Genomic DNA, 14,112 nt, shown 5'->3' with positions numbered 1-14,112 from the left:
TTACAGGTTAAGCCATTTACATACAATAATAACCAAAAAATGCAAAATCAATACTTATTATAATAATTATCCTTTTGCACAAATCAATCTCTTTATTGCATATGATGAAAACACATTTTATATTCAGTTTGAACATTACACATGAAATAACTCAAAACACTATTCAATCTATTAAGATGTATGTCAGCCTCTATTCAACAAATCTTTACCAGGCTTTCAACTGCAAACAATATCCAATAGGATTACTCAATCAACAAATAAAACAACCTATTCAATTGAATTTCACTTTGTAATTAAATTATAATGAATGTTATATAATTGTAATGTTTTTATCACAGGTATGTTTGTGATATTAATTGATGTGGCATTGTTGCATCTGGTAAACTCCAGCAATGCCATATTCCTTTCACTTCTCTTTTGCTTCTCTTAAGATATCTGCCGTAGGGTACCACATAGTCTACTAAACAAATTGGTTAAATGATCATATTCAATGGGATAAAATCCTACTACAGTGGTGGAATATTTTTAGTTATATATACAGTATGAGGTAAGGTATGTATATACATAGGACTACTGTACACTCATGTTTGGAAATATACAGACATCTAAATAATGTGTTCTGGATTGTGGCATACCAGTGAATGAGCATGTATTAGAGATCGTGACAAGACAGGTGTCAGGATAGTAATGCATATTCTAGATGGACACCTGCGTTTGGACAATCCCAGATATTAATAACTCTGCAACTTTCCCACATTTTTTTTTGTAGTCACAGGTGCTGATATAGCCTTAAAGAATCTTAAAGCTCTGTCTACACTATAAAACTTCATGCGACAAAAAAAAAGTGATGTACCCATATATGGACATGATGATGTCATCACTACCATAGTTGGGCATATCACACTTTTTTGTCACATCAAGTTTGATAGTGTAGACAGAGCTTTACACATGCTCAGTTGAAGTCTGTATTAACAGCATGCATTTGAAAAGATATTTTATTATTGTTATTGAAGATTGGTACGCAAGTAAATTAAGCATCCAGTAACAAAATTATCCAATTGGGATATATTTTATCCCAGCTAAATTGCTTAATGTAATACAATTACGTAAAGTGCCTTGTTTTTGGTCGATGTTTATTTACTTCAAGAAAAAGGCATCTTCAAAAGTTAAATTTGTTTATATGAAGACGGTTTAACCCGGTCATATTCTACCTACTTTGCGGCTGAAATAAGATTGATAGTTAGTTTCAGTTATAATTATTTACTATATAATTTAAATTTTTTTTCAGTTTATTTTGATGTGTATTTCATTTATGCATTAACATATTCTTTTGTAAAAAACTACTTTAAACCAACAAGTTTCTTGAGTCCGCTTGTGCTCATAGATTTTGGTCGTTCAAGGGGCAGACCTAGAGCACGATCCCAGATGAGTGATGAGAGTACACCAAGAGCTCGGGAAACGCCAAACAGGACTGTGTAGTAGTTCATTTCAGTCATGCCAAAGTGCTACAAAAAGACAAACATGGTTTAAAATATAATGAAATGAAGTTTACATGAATGAATGAAGGTTACAATACAACCTTTAAAATTATCCACCATCTTGGATCCAGTCTAAATACCCCAATTCTTACCTGAAGCAATACTCCACTGTGGGCATCAACATTAGGCCATGGGTTCTTAGCCTTGCCATGCTCAAGGAGGACATCTGGAACCACATCATATAATTGGGCTACCAGTCTAAAGAGAGGGTCACCTGGGAGGTGTTTGAATGCAAATTCACGTTGACACATGTAGCGTGGGTCAGTCTTTCGTAGTACAGCATGTCCATACCCTGGTACAACCTAAAAATAATTCAAACACTGTATTAAGCCATGATAAGGAACGTTATTAGGTCCTCTAATTCAAAGGTGAAGGCATTTGCATGTATATTGTTGCATTTAATTTAAATATTAAGATTCTATAGCATAATGAACAGGGAATGAATGATTATATATATATATATATTTTTCAACAAATATACATGTTGTACAGACCTGTCCTGATTTCAGCGTATTCCAAATAAATTCTTTTAATTGGTCATCTGACACGTCACCGCCAAGTTTTTCACGAAGCTTTGTAATCCATACTAATACTTCCTATTGGAAAAAAATATATAAAAATGTAAGAGACAGAAATAATGTACGAGATAGAAATAATGTAAGAGAAAGAAATAACATAATACATTAGAGGAGGAAATAGGCAACAAGAAGAAGTGGGAGGGTTAGACAATGCAAACTGGCATCTGATTAGCTGATTTATGATGCTTTATGTCTATGAGGTTGGGAGTTTCAAAAGGACCACAAGCTTCGCTTTTCATATGAAGGACAGGGAAACGAGAGTAAGGGATGCAATCAGTATGGCACAGGCAGACTCGAAACCTACGCTTATCACATACTAATCCGATTCCCTTATCATTACATCACTATCCAGACTAAAAAGCAACAGACGCGATATTCCCAAGCCGGCCCAACATTTCTTATAAACCTCAAAAGCGATGATCCCACACAATGTGGCAGCAGTAGATTAAGTATCCTACTCCATAGCTACATAACAGAAATTCTGAGTGAAATACTGCACACTGTATTCTAAAACAATCATTGTAACTACAAGACAACAAATAACATGTCAATACCTGATTAGCTAATCCATGCAGTGGGCCAGCCAATCCATTCATACCAGCTGCAAATGAGAGATAAGGGTCTGATAGAGCACTTCCAACAAGATGGACACTATGGGCACTGACATTGCCACCCTCGTGGTCACTAAAAGAAAGTTAAAATGTATAATTAATAGGTTGATGATAGAGCACTTCTGACAAGGTGGACACTATGGGCACTGACATTGCCACCCTCATGGTCACTAAAAGAAAGTTAAAATGTATAAAAAGGGGATATAGAGAGATACAGCACATCCACTTCATGGATGACAGGTATGGGAGGTATAACTGCCTGTATAACGAACAATAAATCCATGGCAGGACAATTGCTATATATATTTATAAACATACTTATACAGGATAAATAAATATATCAGGTATAGATTGCACTTGTTTTACGTATGATCCTATTGTTTAGAGCAATAGATTAAAATATATTCATAAAAAGACATTAAAAAAATTACAATAAAACTTTAAAATCACAATACAAAGACAGACAATGTTTTAATAAAAGGAGTGAAAAAAATATACATAAAAATGTAATTGTTACAAATATAGTAGTAATAAAATATTCTAATAAACAAATAATAGATAAAGCAATGAACGGCAACATTTACCTGTGTATTGTGAGGTAAAGACGCATAAGCTCTGTGAATGTTGGATCATCATAGCCAAGCATTGTGGTGAAATTTTGAGACCAGTCTTTATCGGCATCGATGACGCCAATTTTGCCATCACGATAAAGGTTGCGGTAGATGATAGCAGCTATGGTGGGCAATTTAGCAATAAGGTCCATTGTGTCTTCGTATGTGTACTATAAAACATAAGAAACAACAAATTGCGTACTGACTATGCATAGTTAAATTTTAAATCTATTGCCAGTGATTATTGTCAATATTCATTTTCAGGCATATTTATACATGGAAATGCATTGTAAAAACAATATAACACCTCCTATTAACTTTTTATTAATTTTTTACTATTATGAAAAACTTAGCTAAGCATGACACGCAATGATCGCTAGTTAAAGAATTTTTTCCAATAGATTAATTTGCGCAAATTCCCATAGAGGAAAATGTCGCACTACCCTTTCCACTACAAAAATGATCAGCTGCGATTTTCATGTTCATCACATGTCTGCTAAGCTTTTCGATTTGCATGAGTGCTCATGAACGTGATTGGTTGTGCAATTTTTTGCTTCGCAAAAAAGTAGATGGTAGTTTTAATTGTATCTACTTCCAATTTCGTTTAAGTGAAAAACTCAAGGAACTAGAATTCGTCGCAGAGATGGATTTGAAAGATGGTAACATGAATACGTATGCGTATAAGCTAATTCGCATAAACAAATTCGCCTAGTGGAAAAAAAACAGGTATCCATTCTCATAACAATGTGATCAACAATAACTTTTTTTAAATTACCTCCCAGTAGAGTGCTTTGTTCACTCCTTCTGAGTATGCCTTGGCAAATTTACTCTCGCTGTTCATGGCAGTGATGGCAGCACTGAACTGTGACATCGGATGGAGAGTGTTGGGAAAGTTGTTAAGCATTTGTACAACGTGAGGTGGTACATCGGCACGAAGGGCCCAGTCCTTGGATATCGCATCAGTCTAAATAAGTACAAAACATATGAATATTAATATCCATTCATTTCAATTGTTTACAGTGAGATGGCACAATGGTATCAATTGGACTTGGAAGCGAGAAAGCATAAGTTCGAGACCTGCATGTTCTCTTTATTTTATTTATCTTCACTCAAATCACAAGTCACCATTAAAGGGATTGGTAAGATACAATATATAACTAGACATGAAACTCGTCACTTTGACGAGTTAGTTATCCGCACAACGACAAACGCCACGTGCACGTCATACGTTGGAATATTGCACACAGATAAAGATTATGGCATTATGACAAGAACTGAAGAATATGATATGCTGTTAGTGCTGAATTCTGTCAATTTGTGTCATATAGTATATACATGCAAAGAGTATAATCTGTATACATATTACATACAGTGTAGAATAGGTGAAATTACGGGACCCGCCATTTATTCCAATTTTTAACATGGCGACGGTATCAAAATGAAACACTTAAATAGCAATTTCTGGAGGAAATTATCTCAGGAACAACATATTAACGTGTAGAAGAAATTTGAATACGTAAAATATAGATGCGCACCCTTTTAAATGTGATGAACTATTACGCAAAATATGAAAATACGACTTTTTTTATTCAACTGGCCATATGATGACGTCACAACATCCGATTGGCAAAATGTTTACATGAATTCGTATCTACAATCCAATAGCTTCCAGAAAACGTTTTAATCGTGATTATCACATTTTATTCTTACGAGCTATTACAGATTAAAATTTACTGTAAAGATGAAATTAATGACCCACGTAATTAAAATTTTTAGGCATGATGACGTCATAAAAATTAAAATATTTTTATCTCATGCTAAAGAAAGTTGATTGACCTACACAATATATAAATTTAGGAGAAAAAGGAATACAGATAAGCGTGATGCGCTCCATTGAATGTGATGAGCAATAACGAAAGAGACAAAAATCCTAATTTTTACATTCGTGTGGCCATACGATGACGTCACAATGTTTTTTTAGCCTTATCGATGCATGATCCGATATCTACAACTCATCAACTTCTAGATTTTGTAATAAAAATAAACGGTTCACGGTTTACTTTAGAAACTATGACTGTTTAAAAAAAGACATAATTTTGACGATTTTTTAAGCTTTTTCATAAAAAACGCGCACGAATTGTCTAATTCAACGTGTTCGTATGGCGTTATTTAAACTGGAAAAGGTCTAAATTGTTTTCAAAATTACTAGGAAAGACTTGAAAAATATAATTCAAGAGAAAAAAATATGTTTTTAACGCTACGTGCGCACCGCGTGCGTAAAAAATTGCGCGCCCGTGGGAATTTTTGACATGCTCAAAATGACAAGAAACGCATAAAAAGTTGATTAGAAATTAATTTTGCGCATTTTGAAATTTTAAATGCGCGTGCGCGCGTAACTTCTTGTGAAACATCCCATTTTTAATCCGTAGAAAGTTTGCCCCTGATATGACTTAAATTTTGTCAAAGTGTCAATACTAAATGACTTTTGGTTTTTAATCTATAATCAATCATTGAAATTCATAAAATTGCGCGTAAGTCACGTTGCGCAACTATGACGTCATTCAAAAATAGGAGGTGCACAACTTCACGTAAATGCCCATATGTTGTCAAAGTTATGAAATGTTATGTTTACACATTTTAGAGAAACGCGACTCACAAAAAGGAAGGAAGGATCCAAGAATAATACAGAAACTAGACATGAAACTCGTCACTTTGACGAGTTAGTTATCCGCACCACGACAAACGCCACGTGCACGTCATACGTTGGAATATTGCACACAGATAAAGATTATGGCATTATGACAAGAACTGAAGAATATGATATGCTGTTAGTGCTGAATTTTGTGTCATATAGTATATACATGCAAACAGTATAAGCTGTATACATATTACATACAGTGTAGAATAGGTGAAATTACGGGACCCGCCATTTATTCCAATTTTTAACATGGCGACGGTATCAAAATGAAACACTTAGATAGCAATTTCAGAAGGAAATTATCTCAGGAACAACATATTAACGTGTAGAAGAAATTTGAATACGTAAAATATAGATGCGCACACTTTTAAATGTGATGAACTATTACGCAAAATATGAAAATACTACTTTTTTTATTCAACTGGCCATATGATGACGTCACAACATCCGATTGGCAAAATGTTTACATGAATTCGTATCTACAATCCAATAGCTTCCAGAAAACGTTTTAATCGTGATTATCACATTTTATTCTTACGAGCTATTACAGATTAAAATTTACTGTAAAGATGAAATTAATGACCCACGTAATTAAAATTTTTAGGCATGATGACGTCATAAAAATTAAAATATTTTTATCTCATGCTAAAGAAAGTTGATTGACCTACACAATATATAAATGTAGGAGAAAAAGGAATACAGATAAGCGCGATGCGCTCCATTGAATGTGATGAGCAATAACGAAAGAGACAAAAATCCTATATTTTACATTCGTGTGGCCATACGATGACGTCACAATGTTTTTTTAGCCTTATTGATGCATGATCCGATATCTACAACTCATCAACTTCTAGATTTTGTAATAAAAATAAACGGTTAACGGTTTACTTTAGAAACTATGACTGTTTAAAAAAAGACATAATTTTGACGATTTTGTAAGCTTTTTCATAAAAAACGCGCACGAATTGTCTAATTCAACGTGTTCGTATGGCGTTATTTAAACTGGAAAAGGTCTAAATTGTTTTCAAAATCACTAGGAAAGGCTTGAAAAATATAATTCAAGAGAAAAAAATATGTTTTTAACGCTATGTGCGCACCGCGCGCGTAAAAAATTGCGCGCCCGTGGGAATTTTTGACATGCTCAAAATGACAAGAAACGCGTAAAAAGTTGATTAGAAATTAATTTTGCGCATTTTGAAATTTTAAATGCGCGTGCGCGCGTAACTTCCTGTGAAACATGCCATTTTTAATCCGTAGAAAGTTTGCCCCTGATATGACTTAAATTTTGTCAAAGTGTCAATACTAAATGACTTTTGGTTTTTAATCTATGATCAATCATTGAAATTCATAAAATTGCGCGTAAGTCACGTTGCGCAACTATGACGTCATTCAAAAATAGGAGGTGCACAACTTCACGTAAATGCCCATATGTTGTCAAAGTTATGAAATGTTATGTTTACACATTTTAGAGGAACGCGACTCACAAAAAGGAAGGAAGGAAAGAAGAATAATACAGAAAAAAAATATTGATCTCATACAATAACAAGGAGTTATCCGCTTGGTATACCAAGCGGATAACTAAAAAACTATTGATCCCATACAATAACAAGGAGTTATCCGCTTGGTATACCAAGCGGATAACTAAATATAATATAAACAGTTGATATTAAGCTCTGTATAAACTATCAAACTATGTGACAAAAAAATGTGATCTGCCCATATATGGACATGATGACATCATATCACTACCATATTTGGGTATATCACTACCAAATTTGGGCACATCACACTTTTTTTGTCAAACTAGTTTGATAGTGTAAACAGTGCTATAGACACATTCCTAGGCATGTCTCATCTTTTATGTTATCCTTCAGATGGAACGTCAGGCCAATGATCTGGTGTTCTTGCTAGAAATAAAGGTTAGATCATCAGCAGGTGAAGGCTCAGCTGCCATGGTACTAGGACTACCAATGTTGGTGTTCAGCCTAATGTGTTGTTAAAGTATGAATACCACTACTCAGCTACCCTTACCTGTTGTTGTGTTGGGACGTCACCAGTACAAAGTAACCAGAACAGACCTTCAGGTAATGGTTCCTCACCACCAGGTGCCTTTGGTAGTAGCTTTTGACATTGTGGGATGGAATAACCTCTGAACTCTATACCTTCATCAGGATCTAATACAGATGTCTCCGTGACTAAGCCTTTTATACCTCGCATACCACCATACAGCTATAAGAGCAACAAATGTATATATTAATTAAATCATGGAGTAAAATTGTGATATCATTAGCAGTAAACAAATGCTACTATTCATAACACTTCCAAAGCAAACAATTTTTCCCTGACATTTGGCAACAATTGTTTAGCAACATTTATTTAACCAAATTTCACCGATAAAATGTGAAAAGAAAAATAAAAGCAAATATCATTCAATTCAATGGAGAAAACAAACAATGGTGGTCCCTGTCATGTCATGTCACATGATATAACAATGCCAAAGCAATGACAACAAAAAAGAGGAACAAAAGACAATAAATAAGACAAACAATACATTTTGTATTTGTATGAATAAATATACCATATTTTTTTTAAATACCGTATGGTACTGTAGTACTTTTGGCCAAAGAAACAGGCCTAAATGATAACAATTGTATCTTACCTGGTCCACTACAATTTCACCTATCACTTTATTTCCATGGCTCTGTCTAAACTCCTTTACCTCTTGTTGTTGTTTTGGAATGAGATTTGCTAACACCTCTTTCAAATTCTGAAATAATTTATATAAATGAGGAATGGCATAAGAAATTATTACTTTTATTTCAAACAATGTTCTATGCGTTTATTCGACGGGACGTCGTCGTTTATTCAAAGCGAGGCATTTATTTGAATAAATATGGTCCAACACTAAACATACAAACAAACATACATTAAATCTATGAGAGGAGGCAGCATATTCGAGTAATTACTCATTACTTTTATTTCACTTAAGGTATCACTTAAGGCAAACACTTCAGGATAATTAGGTGTCCCAGCACAAAGGAAGCAAGTGTCAGGCCCCATGGGTTAACTAAGAGGAAATATAGTACAAACGGTTTGCCACTACGGTAGGGAGCTTTCGACTACCTAACTAGGTCATGTCAATCGATGTGTTGTCGGCCATTCCCTGGAACAAGAAACCATCAAAACTGTGTCGAGGTGGGGAGTGAGGAATCGCGTCCCAATATCCTCACATGCGCACAATGAACTAACATGAAATAGTTTGCTTATCGGTCATCTCAAGTAGAAGGCTTCCTATTATAATATTGATGAGTCGTATAAGTACAGTGAAGCTTAGCACTGACCAATAGATACTGTGCTCGCATCATGGCATGAATAATTCATAACTATTCTAATACTAAAATCAATAAAGTACTTACTGTTGAATCTGAAACATTGCGTACACTTGAAATTGCAGGGAGGAAATTCTACACAAAAAAAAGAAACAATAATAGAATTCAACTGTGAACAAATTGTACAGTATAGAATTGTACAGTATAGCATTGTACAGTATAGAATTGTACAGTATAGCATTGTACAGTATAGCATTGTACAGTATAGCATTGTACAGTATAGCATTGTACAGTATAGCATTGTACAGTACAGCATTGTACAGTATAGCATTGTACAGTATAGCATTGTACAGTATAGCATTGTACAGTATAGCATTGTACAGTACAGCATTGTACAGTACAGCATTGTACAGTACAGCATTGTACAGTACAGCATTGTACAGTACAGCATTGTACAGTACAGCATTGTACAGTACAGCATTGTACAGTACAGCATTGTACAGTACAGCATTGTACAGTACAGAATTGTACAGTACAGAATTGTACAGTACAGAATTGTACAGTACAGAATTGTACAGTATAGCATTGTACAGTATAGCATAGTACAGTATAGCATTGTACAGTATAGCATTGTACAGCATTCACACAATTGATGGTTGTTACATATTTCATTTTCTTTTACAATAATGCCATTTTATACGATATTCATATTCATGTATTGCATGATTACTGTAATGTATGCGGCAAGCCATACGATTCCTTAAAAAAAGGGAATAGATAAGGTAGAAAATGTATTGGTATTTCGGTGTTATACCTATACTACAACCGAGTAATGCCACTATACGTAAGATGAGGCAAATATGAAAGTGCTGTATTCTAAGCTTAGTTTGAACATCATAGTTACAGTATAATAAACAATATTTTGCTGTTTTTTATACTAATACTGTAAATTACACTTGAAACCTTTACATATTTGCAGATTTAGAAAACTTCACCACAATACACAGTAATCTAGGTACAATAGAATTCTTTACTATAGTCAACCCAAAGGTGTCCGGTATTGGGAGAGTTGACTGTATTAGTATTAACAATACTAGTAGTACAGGTATAATAAAAACCTTAAGACCAGGAAGAATGTTATAAATGACAAAATGTAGATCACTCTCACATATTGTGTCATAAAAAGTGGATTGTAATGTCAGTCAGTAAAAACATTAGGGTGGTAAAATATTACATCAAAACATTAAATAAATCATGTTATTAAAAGTCATTATTAAATTATTTAATGTTCGTTTCTACTGTAAAACCAAGATAATACAATATTTCAACAGTAATATTTATCAATAAATAATAATATTAATACACTGTTATATACAAACTAAAAACAGATAAGAACAATCTTCACTGTATAAAATCAAGTATCTATACTATTTCTCAAATACACATTGGTACTGTGATTTTAACAATACTCATCACATAAACACGCCCATTGTATAGGAGTCTTAAAATTCTGCACAAAAATAAAGAATGAACTTTGAACTTTACAGAAAATGAAATGTCATTATCTTGACTGGAGTTCATCAGTACAGTAGTGATTACTCGTTGGTAGCATCTCCTATCCTCCTCACAGCAGTAATGTTATGTGTAAAGTACACAATGAATTAACATAATATGATGCGCACTATGAAAGCCTGACAATTGCTGCTTCACTCTCACAATCACAGTACAGTTCAGGAAATCTTGATATAAATTATTAAAGGGATTTATAGAGCAAGGTCATGTGATCCATGGGATATTATGTCACTGACTTTGACCTTTTAAGAGATCAGATACTATGACATAGGGTCATTGATTTAGTTTTATTCAAGGAGGCGTCAACAATCTTTGCGATTTGATTGGTTATTTAAATATTAATTACAACATGTAGCAAGTGTAGCATGTTATGTTACAGTACATGTAGTCGCGTCTGTGATACTGTATGCCAGAATATCATCAGATCCATAATAACTATCTTAAATTATTTTTTTAATCTCTTAATTTTTTTTAATGACATTGAGTGCATCCATGAGTCAAATCTGCAGGATTATGTACCACTGTAACAGCTAGTTACTGTAGGATCTGAATCATAATATCCTTTCCTTTTAAAAAATGTCATGAAATCTCTCTGAAATCTGACAATTTATCCAAAAATGTACAGTTTTCGCCCAAAAAAGCTAACTAACATAGAGCATTGTCTTCTGTTAACGTCTATGAATTGCCACCCGCCCCCCCCCCCCCCGCCCCTTTAAAAAAGGGGGGGGGGGGAATGTTGAAGGAAGAAAAAAAATGCTAAGACGAGTGACAACACTGCATACTAAATTTCTAGTTTTTAGATTATTTAGTAGTATACACTAAACTCCATGGGTTTGGAAAGGAAAAGTAATATAAAGGTGGGCTGGTCATCCTGTGTGGACTATGGTGGTTCTGGTACCATGCAACAAGTTAACCAACAGCATACAATACAATGCCCCTCAATAACACAATCAATTCCTATCAAATATGCACAGAGTCAACAAATTTACCAATTGAGAATGAATATCATTAAGTTAAATAAAATGCTTTTTTATTTAAAAAATGGTACCAGCATAATTGCCATTTCTTATTGATTATCAACATAAATTGCATGTTGTACAGTACATCAATAGCTATTTATTAAATCTCATTGACATGGTAATTGAGCCTACAATCAATAAAAAATTAATAATATATTTACTTTTCCAATATGGTTAAAATTTATAATTTAAGGAACTGATTGAATTCCCTATTTCGCATTGTATACAAATAAATTAATGTAATATTTAATAAGTACCATGGTAGAAATATTCTTGTTAGGTAAAATATAAAATGTTTTATTTTCATGAGGAATAAAAACATGATTATTGATTATTTGCAGGGAAACTCTTGATCATGCATGTGATTAGTGAATAATTTATTATTAAATATCATGTGACTCACAATATCCTTTAATTATGACAAGGATCTACTAGGTGTCTGTAAGTATATATAGCCTACAGTACAGTACTACTACTAGCTAGTAGTTACAACATGAAATACCGGCACACTTATATTGACTTTTTTGCCTAAGTACAGGATACAACCATACCGTTACGAAGGTGCTGTGCGTCAAATTACTTGCGCTGGTACTGTTACTACAACCAATTCATGAAAAGTGAATTGTCACACATGGCTACATGGCAAAATATTGCATTTCACAGCATTTGCCATTATTTGCCCCCATACGGGAGAAATAGTTGTATGGCGTTGTATTTTGAATACAATTTTGATTAATAATTGGTATTATTCTACAGGCTCCAACAAGTTGTAGTCAACTGTTAATCGCTGACAGATATATGAACATTTAGATTAAGAAGTGGACATTTACGTTGACGTGCCAGTGAACTTATGACATAATGACCTTGTAATATCTACTGTATAGTAGCGCTCTTCCGCCGAGCTATTCTGCCGTGCTAGGCCAGTGAAAATACACAGGCTTAGGCATAGCCGAGATCCTTCTTAATTTTCTGAACGACGGAAGGCTGGCATCCTAGTGATAAGACCCAGACCATAACCTGTATTATTAAAACTGTATTAAAATAACCAATAAAACAATACAAATCACTAATTAAGTTTGTTGCAAATATAATTTGACTGAAATTCACTTTACTAAAATTAAAAAAGGAAATACAGTGGCCCAGAGTAGGACTAAACTATATGGTTACCAGAGCCTAGAGGATATGCCTGGGAGATTTAGACCCAAAGGCAGGCTAGGCCCCACCTAGACGACAGCCTGAGTCCAGCAGAGCATTGTATTCTAGACTATTTTATAGGTCGGAGCAACCCCGTCTACCATTCAGCGGGGTAGTGGCCTGGTAGGCCTAGCCTGCTCCGCCGGCTGGCTAGGCGATCTGAAATGCATGATATTTAATTCAATTATTTAAACCAACCGTAACAAAATGAGTAAGTTTCACATACCGTTGTGTTTACACGCAAAACGCTTTTTGAGAATATTCTAATAAACGACATGTTTAAAAATGTTACTGCTTAAAAAATAACTTTTAATTAGACGCAGATACTGGAGAGATCTGGTACAAAAACCACACACACTATAAAAAAGGAAAGTCATTAGAGGGCGCTACAAATGTTTAATTCAATAGGCGGTGGTATGATTACGAAAATCGTCGGGGTTAATCACCTGAATTTTATGCAAATTATGTGGCAGGAACAAGAGAACAATCGTTGGCCACTGTAAATTTAAATGTATTATAATGCATGACAGTTTCTAACAAACATGCCCTACATTTGTATACATATTGTATTCTTTTAAACATCGCGTTTTATTTGTTGTGTAGGAAAACTCATAGTTTGGAACTAAAAAAAACAAAATGTTTTAGCTTGTTAAAATAGGAAAACGCGATACTTAGCACGAACAACTGCAATTTGAATTTCCAAGAACACATCATTTTGCATTTTGCGATGAAGAAAGTTATATCATATAAATAAATGAGTTTATAATGTAATAAATGTTGTGTTGAGATGGTCTTGGATAGGTAATGTTTGTGAGGTGTATGCGTGTTAGAAGACCATGTCGTGATGATGCCTGGCAGAGGTTATTAATCAGTTTAAATATTGAAGTTTGAACTCGAAAATGTTAAAATTATAATACATCTAACAATCACGCTTTGAGAAAAAAAAACCTATTCTGAGTCTG

The 14,112-nt window shown here is 34.0% G+C and overlaps 1 protein-coding gene across 1 annotated transcript; it reads right to left on the bottom strand.

Annotated features, from left to right (window-relative positions):
* Positions 1-66: 66 nt before the first annotated feature.
* Positions 67-13,517, bottom strand: LOC144841521 (citrate synthase, mitochondrial-like). The gene is made up of 10 exons (XM_078697881.1): positions 13,377-13,517; positions 9,453-9,500; positions 8,696-8,803; positions 8,068-8,265; positions 4,114-4,302; positions 3,312-3,508; positions 2,671-2,800; positions 2,033-2,134; positions 1,631-1,840; positions 67-1,505 (listed from the first exon to the last, which is right to left on the bottom strand). The coding sequence occupies exons 1-10, from the start codon at positions 13,425-13,427 to the stop codon at positions 1,341-1,343; spliced, it is 1,398 nt and encodes a 465-aa protein (XP_078554007.1). The 5' UTR covers positions 13,428-13,517; the 3' UTR covers positions 67-1,340.
* Between the last annotated feature and the right edge of the window lie 595 nt (positions 13,518-14,112).

Source organism: Antedon bifida, chromosome 4, assembly GCF_963402885.1.
Source record: "Antedon bifida chromosome 4, ecAntBifi1.1, whole genome shotgun sequence".
Classification (NCBI taxonomy): Eukaryota; Metazoa; Echinodermata; class Crinoidea; order Comatulida; family Antedonidae; genus Antedon; species Antedon bifida.
The sequence above is the reverse complement of the archived record's forward strand: the minus strand, read 5'-3'. Positions and strand labels throughout refer to the sequence as shown.

Coding starts and splice junctions, on each gene's coding strand:
- LOC144841521 (XM_078697881.1), bottom strand. CDS start 13,427: ATGTCGTTTATTAGAATATTCTCAAAAAGCGTTTTGCGTGTAAACACA. Junction 9,501..13,376: donor TTTTGCGTGTAAACACAACG/GTATGTGAAACT, acceptor TTTTTTGTGTAG/AATTTCCTCCCTGCAATTTC. Junction 8,266..8,695: donor GTGAAATTGTAGTGGACCAG/GTAAGATACAAT, acceptor TTGCTCTTATAG/CTGTATGGTGGTATGCGAGG.